Consider the following 11,123-nt stretch of genomic DNA (forward strand, 5'->3'; position numbering starts at 1 on the left):
CTAAAGACTTACAGCTGAAACTAACCAGCTAACCTAAGACGGTGTACAGCTAAATGAGCTAACCTAAGACCTACAGCTGAAGATAAGCTAACCTAAGACTTACAAGCTGAAAAGATAAGCTAACCTAAGACTACAGCTGAAGCTACAGCTAACCTAAGACTTACAGCTAAGAACCTAAGACTACAGCTGAAAGCTACACAGCAACCAAACTAAGCTGAAGAATGAGCTAACCTAAGACTTACAGCTGAAAGCTAAGACTAACCTAAGACTTAACAACTGTGAAGCTACAGCTAACCTAAGACTTACAGCTAACTACCAGTAACCCTAAGACTTACAAAGCTGAAGCTAACAGCTAACCTAAGACTTACAGCTAAGATAAGAGATACCTAGACTTACAGCTGAAGATGAAGCTAACCTTAAAGACTAACAGCTAAAGAAATAACCTAAGACTTACAGCTGAAGCTACAGCTAAGCCTAACAAGACTTACAGCTAAGCTACAGCTTAACCCTGAAGACTACAGCTGTAAAAGCTACAGGTAACCTAAGACTTACAGCCTGAAAGCACAGCTAACCCCTAAGACTTACAGCTCTTGCAAGTAATGATGAGCTAACCTAAGACTTACAGCTTAAGATGACTAACCTAAGACCTTACAGCTGAAGCTTACAGCTACTAGAACCTAAGACTTACAGCTCTGAGCACAGCTAACCTAAGACTTACAGCTGAAGCTACAGCTAACCTAAGAGCTTACAGCTGAAGACAAAAAGTACAGCTTAACCTAAGACTTACAGCTTAAGCTTCAGCTAACCATAAGACTTTACAGCTGTAGAAAAGTGAAGCTAACCTAAAGAGACTACAGTTACCTGAAGATAACGCTAACTAAGACTTACAGCTAAAGCTACAGCTACTAACCTAAGACGTACAGCTGAAGATAAGCTAACCTAAGACTTACAGCTGAAGATAAGCTAACCTAAGACTTACAGCTGAAGCTACAGCTAACCTAAGACGTTACAGCTGAAGATAAGCTAAACCAAGACTTAACAGCTGAAATAAGCTAACCTAAAGACTTACAGCTGAAGCTACAGCTAACCTAAGACTTACAGCTGAAGCTACAGCAACCTAAGACTTACAGCTGAAGCTACAGCTAACCTAAGACTTACAGCTGAAGCTACAGCTAACCTAAGACTTACAGCTGAAGCTACAGCTAACCTAAGACTTACAGCTGAAGCTACACTAACAAGACTTACACTAAGCTACAGCTAACATAAGACTACAGCTGAAGCTACAGCTAACATAGACTTACAGCTGAAGATGAAGCAACCTAAGACTTACAGCTGAAGATAAGCTAACCTAAGACTTACAGCTGAAGATAACTAACCTAAGACTTACAGCTGAAGCTACACTAACCTAAGACTTACAGTGAACTACAGCTAACCTAAGACTTACAGCTGAACACAGCTACCAAGACTTACAGCTGAAGCCTACAGCTAACCTAAGACTTACAGCTGAAAGCTACACCTAACATAAGACTTACAGCTGAAGCTACAGCTAACAAAGACTTACAGCTGAAGATGAGCTAACCTAAGACTTACAGCTGAAGATAAGCTAACCTAAACTTACAGCTGAAGATAAGCTAACCTAAGACTTACAGCTGAAGCTACAGCTAACCTAAGACTTACAGCTGAAGCTACACCTAACCTAAGACTTACAGCTGAAGCTACAGCTGACCAAGACTTACAGCTGAAGATGAGCTAGCTAAGCAACTTACAGCGAAGCTACATCCACACACATTTATATCAAAATAAATGGTGTTGTGTCTTTGTTTTGTCTTCTTTACTAGATTAGTAAAGAAGTCTACAAAGTGTAAAACCAGAGAGTGTATTGTACTCTACCTGATTGAGCCTCTCGCCAGAAGGCGAGGAGCGGGATCTGAAGTGCTGGGGTGCAGGCCTCTCAGAGCGCTCCAGCAGGTCCTCCGCAGAGGCTGACTTGCCAGAGTTCCGGGCTGGAACTGCCCTCTCAAAGGCTCCATCGCCTCGCAGGAAAAACTCCTGGCTCCGGAGAGCCTCATAGGCCTGGGCTGGGTCTTCTCTACCAAGGCTAGATCTGGGCAGCTCTCCCTCCAGTAGCCTGTGGAATCCCAAGGTGTCTGMGTGGGTGGTGGAGATAGAGGCTGGGGCCTTGGCCTGGACGCGTGGTGCAGTGACCCTGCCTGGATAGAAACCCTGGAGGCCAGGAGGCAGGGTGGAGCAGAGCCTTCCCCCACCAGAGAGACTGCTGTCTTGGCCAAGAGGCTCCTGAAGAGAGGCTAGGCTGGTGGTGGAGGTTGAGGAAACACTCCGGGTGTCTGTAAAGGGCTGCAGGTAGGCGCTGTGAGGGCGGTCACGGTGGGTGCGCACTCCCTCTGACCTGTCCCTATCCCTGTCTGTCCTCCAGCCTCTCTTCCTCTCCATGTAGTCGGCCAGGGCGTCCTGCTGCAGCTGCCGGAGCTCCGGCCGAGACACGGCTAGACAAYCCTGGGAGCCCTGGAGGCGCTGGGGAGCCTGGGAGCCCTGGGAGCTGGAGCTCAGGCTGCGGCTGGCAGCCATCTCAAACATCCTCCTGCGGTCCGCCACGCTGGTCTCTGTACCTGGGAAAAGGAACAGCTGGTGCTGGCTAGTCCTCCTTGGATCAGACTCCAACCCCACCTAGAAGAAGAAGAACAAGAAACCTTTATTTTCCATTATCTTGCAGAAAACAGAAATGTGTCTCTTMCTTTCTAACTCAACCCCCTGAGACACACACACCCAGTCGCAGTGCAGCGCTCTGAATGTAGAGCCTACCAGATGGGCTAAATGCCTTTTATGCTCGCTTCGAGGGAAGCAACACTGAAGCATGCATGAGAGCACCAGCTGGTCCGGACGACTGTGTGATCACCCTCTCCGTAGCCTTTAAACAGGTCAACATTCACAAGGCCACGGGGCCAGACAGATTACCAGGGCATGTACTCAGAGCATGCGTGGACCAACTGGCAAGTGTCTTCACTGACATTTTCAACCTCTCCCTGACCGAGTCTGTAATAGCTACATGTTTCAAGCAGACCACCATAGTCCCTGTGCCCAAGAAAGCGAAAGTAACCTGCCTAAATGKCTACCGCCCATAGCACTCACATCTGTAGCCATTAAATATTTTGAAAGGCTGGTCATGGCTCACATRAACACCATTATCCCGGAAACCCTAGATCCACTCCAATTCGCATACCGCCCCAACAGATCCACAGAAGAGGCAATCTTAATCACACTCCACACTGCCCTTTTCCACTTGGATAATAGGAACACCTATGTGAGAATGCTGTTCATTGACTACAGCTCAGCGTTCAAKACCATAGTGCCCACAAAGCTCATCACTAAGCTAAGGACCCTGGGACTAAACACCTCCCTCTGCAACTGGATCCTGGACTTCCTAACAGGCCGCCCCCAGGTGGTTAAGAGTAGAGTGGTGAATGCAACAACAATACTGTGCCCAACGCTAGAATTCCTTCAACCACGATGCGGCACCGTCAGTGTGTGAATGCTTCTGTTTAGTCGTCCCCCCTGTACGCCCTGTTCCACCCAGACGACTGAGTGGTCAAGCACAACTCCAACACCATCATTAACACCATCTATGCTGACAACACAACGTGTGTAGGCCTGATCACCGACAACGATTGAGACAACTTACAGGGAGGTCGTCAGAGACCTGGCAGTGTGTGGTATACTCGGGGCATATACTCGGCCTTGTCTCAGGATGGTAAGTTGGTGATTGAAGATATCCTCTAGGTGGTGTGGGGCGCTGTGCTTTGTGCAAAGTGGGTGGGTGTATCCTGGCTGTTGGCCCTGTCCGGGGGTATCATCGGATGGGGCCACAGTGTCTCCTGACCCCTCCTGTCTCAGCCTCCAGTATTCATGTGCCAGTAGTTTATGTGTCGGGTGGCTAGGTCAGTCTGTTATATCTGGAGTATTTCTCCCTGTCTTTATCCGGTGTCCTGTGTGTGAATTAAAAGTATGCTCTCTCTAATTCCTCTCTTTCTCTCTTTCTTTATTTCTCTCTCTCGGAGGACCTGAGCAGGCATGCTAGGAGACCATGCTAACTTCCTGCACTGGACTCCGTGCTGTCCCCAGTCCACCTGGGCCATGCTGCTGCTTCAGTTTCAAACTGTTCTGCCTGCGGCTATGGAACCCTGACCTTGTTCACCAGGACGTGTACTGCACCCTCGGACAACTACTGTGATTATTATTATTTGACCATGCTGGTCATTTATAACATATTGAACATTCTTGGCGCCATGTTCTGTATATAATCTCCACCCGGCACAGCCAGAAGAGGGACTGGCCACCCTCATAGCCTTGTTCCTCTCTAGGTTTTGTTATTCCTAGGAGGAGGGAAGACAGCCAGGAGATAGGATCTTGGATACTTTGACTCACCTCATGCATGTTCTCAGGCTCGGAGTAGGACCTCTTCTTCTTCTCCATGGTGAGTCGCTTACGCCCACCGATACGGGCCGGGACTGGTGGGCCCATGGCCAGGACGCTGAGGAGCTCTGGGGGGCCGAACCTCTCGGGCTCCGGGGTGACAACGTGCCTCTCTTTGGGGGTGTGAGGTGAGGGAAAGGTGGCTAGAGCTGGGTCTGGGACTGCGTCTGGGACGGTGACCGTGAGCCTTTCTTTGGGGGTGTGAGMTGAGGGAAAGGTGGCTGGAGCTGGGGCTGGGACTGGGTCTGGGACGGTGACCGTGAGCCTTTCTTTGGGGGTGTGAGTGGAGGTAGCTAGGGCAAGGGCTGGGGCGGAGGCTAGGACAGTAGTGGAGACAATGGAGGGTTTGGGGCTGGTCTTAGGTGCTACCGCCTTCCTCTCCAGAGATAAGTGCTTGGCGGGGATGGGAGGGGAGTTGTTGTTGACACTCCCGCTAACGCTGATTCCCAGATCCCTGCGTCTGAAGGAGGTGGATCGGAGCACCTTGGACTGGGCGTCCTTGATACTGTCCCTGTAGGCCCGGTTAAAGGACGTGTCCTGGATGGTCCCCAGTAGGTCATGCAGGCCATCCCTCCAATGGAACTCTCTGTCCCCATCCCTGTCAAAATCACAATGAGAATCCATTTTATTCACCAAGTACATTAACCTTTGACCTGGTGAAATGGTGGTGACAACAATAAACAGAATATACAGACAGAATATAGACAATGTAATATACACACCATTTACACAATCTATACACTACAAACCAACATACACTGAGTGGACAAAACATTAAGAACACCTGCTCTTTCCATGACAGACTGACCAGGTGAATCCAGGTAAAAGCTATGATCCCTTATTGATGTCACTTGTTTAAATCCACTTCAATCAGTGTAGATGAAGGGGAGGAGACGGGTTAAAAACATGTTAAGCCTTGAGACAATTAAGACATGGATTGTGTATGTGTGCCCTTCAGAGGGTGAATGGGAAGAAAAAATACTTTAGTGCCTTTGAATGGGTAATGGTGGTAGTGTCAGGCCCCGTTGTCAAGAACAGCAACACTGCTGGGTTTTTCATTCTCAACAGTTTCCCGTTGTGTATCAAGAATGGTCCACCACCCAAAGGACATCCAGCCAACTTGACACACACTGTTGGGAGATTGGCAGTCAACATGGGCCAGCGTCCCTGTGGAACGCTTCGACACCTTGTAGAGTCCATGCCCCGCGACAAATTTGAGGCTGTTCTAGGGAACAAAGGGGAGGTGTACTCCAATATTAGGAAGGTGTTCCTTATGTTTTGTACACTTTGTATATACATATTGAACAATTACCTGTCTCTGTCGTGGCCATTCTCCTCCTGGCCCTCCTGCTCCCCAGTTGGAAGGGCTTCTGCTCCTCTTGCAGTGCCGAGCCAGGGTGAGGTTCTGGGATTAGGTGGTGGTGATGGGAGGTACCTGGAGCTCTGAGGCTGGGTCTGGTCCACTCCCTGGCCTCTGCTGCTCTGCGTAATGATGACCCTCGTGGGCCACCGTAGTTTTTCCCATGATGTGGAGCTAGAGGAGGAGCTCTGGTGTCTGCAGGTGCTGCTGGGGCTGTTGCTTCTCTCCAGCATGTTACGCAGGTCATCCATACCAGCACCATAGCTCATGGCCCTCTCAATGGTGCTGGGGCTGAGGCTGGGCTGGGCTGGACGGGAGGAAGAGGGCCTCGGGTTGGTGTGGGCTGGCGCGTGGTGCTTTTTACTCCTGCTGCTTTCCCCTGCCCATGGTCCTGCTCGCCGGCCTCGAAAGCGGTTCACCTTCTCCAGAACAGAGAGGCCTCCTCTGGTGGCTGCTCTTGGCTTGTTGGCGGAGCTCTCTGGACTGTCCAGCCTGGAATCTGCTAAAGGGCGTTCCGCAGCTGGGTCAGGGGTGCTCTGGTCCCCTCTGGTCCCTCTGCCGCTGGGGGGGAAATTGGATCGCTGTAGTGCCAGACAGGGGGGACCTGGATCTCTGGTCATTGACTGAAGGTCAGGCCCCTGGGCCCTCTGCTCTACTTGCTGGTCAAGCACCTGAGCCCATCTGTCTACCTGCAGGTCAGGCCCCTGGGCGCCTCTGCTCTACCTGCTGGTCAGGCCCCTGGGCCCTCTGCTCTACCTGCTGGTCAGGCCCCTGGGCCCTCTGCTCTACCTGCTGGTTCTGGCCCCTGGGCCCTCTGCTCTACCTGCTGGTCAGTGCCCCTGGGCCCTCTGCTCTACCTGCTTGTTGGCCCTGGGCCTCTGCTCTACCTGCTGGTCAGGCCCCTGGGCCCTCTGCTCTACCTGCTGGTCAGGCCCTGGGCCCTCTGCTCTAACCTGCTGGTCAGACACTGTGCTGGGGTACTTCTGCTGCTGCTCCCTTATTGGGACAGTCCCTGGGCGATCTTACTGGGCATGGTGGTGCCTGCCACTGGGTGACTAGTGTAGTGACTGGGCTCTGTGTGTCTGACCTGCCCTTCCTCCCTGACCTGGTCCTGTCGGTGGTGCTCAGGGTAGCTCTCTGAGCCCTGGGAGTACCTGGGTAGCCTCTCTCCCCGCGGCTGGACTGGAGTGTATGGGTCCCTTCTCTCCTGGCCTATAGACTGGCCTATAGACTGGGCTGAGCAGGGTCTGGATGCCTGACCCTGACCCTGGCTCTGACCCTGACCCTGGCTCTGACCCTGGCCTTGGCTCTGACCCTGTCCCTGGCCTTGGCTCTGACCCTGTCCTTGACCCTGGCTCTGACCCTGTCCCTGATCCTGCCTCTGACCCTGGCTCTGACCCTGTCCCTGGTCTTGGCTCTGACCCTGAACCTGTCTCTGGCTCTGACCCTGTCCTTGGCTCTGACCCTGTCCCTGTCCTTGGCTCCGCTGGCTCTGCCTTTGGGACACGGTCTGTCCCTCCCCCTTCAGATGAGACTTGTAGAGACCCAGTTTAGTTTGGGTCTCCTCGTACCCTGACTTTTCTCCCACTCTGTCTGCGGGTTGGGTTGGATGAGCTGGCTGTTTGGGTGGAGGCTGAGCTGGCTGTTTGGGTGGAGGCTGAGCAAAGTCAGGATGCTGAGGTTGGCCAGAGGAAGTGACATAGGAGGACGAAGAGGGGTTGCTTTGGTATCCATTCTCCACCACTACCGCCATCCCTGTGTCCACACTGACCCCCAGCCTTAACCCCTGGAGCTCTCTCAGGCTGCTCAGACTGCTCTCCCTGGCCAGGGCTGGGTACACGCTGCTGGGGTTGGGGCTGCTGGTGGGCATCTGGGCATAGTGGGGCTCCGGCGGAGGTACAGGGTAGATGCCCTGGGGCAGCATGAGGCAGCCAGACTGGGTGGATGTTTGCTGGGGCTCGGGGGGCGGCGGGAAGCCCTGACCCACACCCTGTTTGGGCTTGGTGGTGGGGCTAGAAGAAGAATAAGACGTGTTTTATAACAACAACAACGACAACAACAACATACACATGCCTACATTAGAGCCACAGAGACACTGATGACTGGTGAAARAAACACAACTCATGATGTCTATGGGTTTGCTAATAGATACAATAGAATGGACTTAATACCTGCTCTCGGGACTCTTCTCTATGACGGTGTGGAGCTGGCCCTCTGCCCCGAAGGAGCCCTTCCCTGAGCTGGAGGCCACGGAGCCAGAGGAGTGGTACCAGGAGGAGGTGGACCCCTTGTGGAGAGCCCTGAGGGAGCGAGCCTGATCCAGGCTGGACCACGAGTTTGGCCTCTCATGGTTCCTGATYGCCGCGTAGCTGTCGCTCCGCATGGGAGGAGCCGGCGCCCCCTTCAGGCTCTCGTAGGAACTGCGGCTGGCGCTCTGACCCCAAATGGGCCCAACACTGTGACGGTTGGGGTTAATACCATGGTTACCACCACCGCTGCTTCCGCCACTGCTGTTACTACTGCTACTGGTGCCGCGGTAACAGGCGGCCCCGCCCACACTACAAGACCCCGCCCTGCCAGCCTCGTGGTTGCGTAGCAACGAAGCAGAGGCGGAGCTAACCTCATGCTCCTGAGCACCGCCCTGCTGGGGGTCGTAGACCGTACGGACATATCGGATGTCAGCTTGCTGCATTCCCTCCGCCCCGGRCCCGCTCCCGCCCCCTCCACTAATCCCGCCCCTCTGCGGAACCGTCTCCATGGAGTACGACCTCTCCTTACCAAAGGTCGGAGCGGCCGCAAGGTACTCTGGGATACTAGAGCTGGTGGAGAAGGAGGAGTAGGCTGAGTCTCTCTTACTGTGAAGGTGGTCCATACTGTTGGAGGACTTGGAGGCACACAGCTGGTGGCAGGAAGAGCTGGAGAGTACAGGAACACTTTATTTATCCTGACTTGATTGGATCGAATTGATTAGTTAATTAGCAGTAGTAGGCTGCTCCAGCTGGAGGGCAGCATAACATATTATGTAGGGTAAAAACACGATCAGCCTGAGAGCTTTATTTCCGTTGTGGTCCTCTCTGGAAATGGATTACAAAGACAAGACAAGGATCAATAAGGCATAACAAAAAAGGTCATAAAAAAGCCCCATGTTAAAGAGCGTACCTGTAGGCTGGGTGGCTGTGGTGATCCCCAGCTCTCCATACTTCCTTAGAACTGTACTGGTCTGGACTCTTCCTCAGGTTGAACTGGGTCGTAGCCGACAGGTCTGTAGTGGACGCACTGGGAGAGGAAAGAGAGAGCGATTAAAGGAGGAGAGAGAGAGAGACAGAGAGAAGGAGGGAGTAAAGGGAGAAAGAAACAGAGGAGAAGAGAGAAGAGAGAGAGCAGAGAGAGAGGTTGTAAAGGAGAAAGGGAAAGAGAGAGAGAGACAGAGAAAGAGGGAGTAAAGGAGGAGAGAAACAGAGGATAGAAGAGAGAAGAGGAGAGAGAGAGGTGTAAAGGAGAAAGGGAAAAGAGAAGAGAGACAGAGAAAGAGGGAGTAAAGGAGGAAGAAACAGAGGGAGAAGAGAGAAGAGAGAAGGGAGAGAAAAGAGAGAGAGAGGAAGAGAGAGAGAGAGAGAGAGAGAGAGAGAGGAGAGAGAGAGAGAGAGAGAGAGAGAGGGGTGTAAAGGAGAAAAGAAAGAGGGGAGAGAGACAGGAGGAATAAGGAGAGAGAAGAAGAAACTATCAACATCACATTCCTGCTGTCACTCTGCTAACAACAACAGGCAGATGTCAAACTGGACAATAGGAACTACAATACAGTATTATAGGATACTTTTATTGGCCATTTCCATGGAAATGAAAAGTGAAGTCAGCAATAGACTTATAACCAAATACTTACAGGTTAAAACAGCAGTCATAGGTTTCTGTTAATGGGAAATCCCTATCATCAGTACCAAACTGTCAAGATATATCTACTGGTATGTCAAAGGTATACATGAGTAGCTGCGTGATGATGTTGCAGACAACAACCTTAAGAGATATCATTACTGTGTGTTCATTGTCATAAAGAATAGATCATTAAACACTTGGAGGGACATGAATCAGAGAGACTGGACAGTGTCCCCAGATGGATACCTACTTCCAGCAGGTTTGGGCCCATGACTTTCAATAAACTGAAAAGTAGAACCGATTTACTTTTAAAAAAGTTTATTTTTATTTTTTAATGTCTAATAAAAAAAGATTTAAAAAATAATCACTCCTGGAATTGACTGCCTTCAATTCGAATTGAACCCCAACCCGGCTACATAGTGCACATTTGACAGAGCCCTGTAGTGCAGAAGATAGACATGCAGAAGAAGTGCACTAACCCGGCTACATAGTGCACTACTTTTGAAAAACAGAGGCGCCTGTAGTGCCAGGAAGTAGACATTGTTTAGGAAGAAGCTGCACTATGTTGAGAATAGGGATGACGATTTAGAATCGTACATGTTGAATGTGAGCAGCTCAAACGATCACCGAGTAAGGAAGCGTTAGCTCCATCAATAAAATCATTTCTGTATTTTCACAGTACCGTTACTATCTTGATGTATTGTCTGGATGGGGGCTACATGGTACATACTTGAAACAATCAGAAAGTAGTCAAAAATAAAATAGCAAAATAACAAAATGGAGTCTTTAGTCGTTGATATGTGACGACACATAACCATCAGTGAAATGAGTGTCCACAGTAACAAGAAGTATTACATTGGAACCTTACTTTCAATGTGTCTATCTGCATATTTCAAGACATGGCATGTGGGGTGTAGTGATATACCCAATGGGCTGGACGATTCTCTTCTCATCACACATCGTGAAAAAAAAAAAAATGTACACTAGAAATGTGAAATCAACAATCCTCATCATTAAATCTAATGGTGAATTATGTAGATATTAAAAACTGCATGGGGAGGGCCTCCCGGTGGCGCAGTGGTCTAGAGCATATATTAAAACAGCATGGGCTGACGAGAAAACTCCAGTGGTCAACTTTAACGGCCATGTGGAACCAAATGCAGGACTAGATAGGTGAAGGTACGTGAGGTTACGTACTAGGATTTGGAGTGCTGAGCACTGGAAGGTTGACGGTATAGATGGAGGTGTGACCAGGTACTAGGGTGGAGGTGTTACGACTAGGGATGGAGGTGTGGACACGATGACAGTAAGAGCATGAGGCATGAGGAGAAACCACCCTTCGTGGCCCCAGTGTTAAGAATCTGTGACCAGATACTCTAGTGAGGTAGGAAGGTTTGTTCCTACC

General features: G+C 50.6%; 1 protein-coding gene across 1 annotated transcript; it reads right to left on the reverse strand.

Moving 5' to 3' along the window:
* Positions 1-745: 745 nt before the first annotated feature.
* Positions 746-10,678, reverse strand: LOC112079420 (protein Shroom3-like). The gene is given in 10 exon segments (XM_070442328.1): positions 746-751; positions 1,891-2,685; positions 4,441-5,086; positions 5,801-5,958; positions 5,960-6,010; positions 6,013-6,409; positions 6,856-7,860; positions 8,020-8,763; positions 9,008-9,124; positions 10,644-10,678. Coding segments are annotated over 10 exon segments (3,954 nt in total).
* Between the last annotated feature and the right edge of the window lie 445 nt (positions 10,679-11,123).

Source organism: Salvelinus sp. IW2-2015, unplaced genomic scaffold (genome assembly GCF_002910315.2).
Source record: "Salvelinus sp. IW2-2015 unplaced genomic scaffold, ASM291031v2 Un_scaffold7927, whole genome shotgun sequence".
Classification (NCBI taxonomy): Eukaryota; Metazoa; Chordata; class Actinopteri; order Salmoniformes; family Salmonidae; genus Salvelinus; species Salvelinus sp. IW2-2015.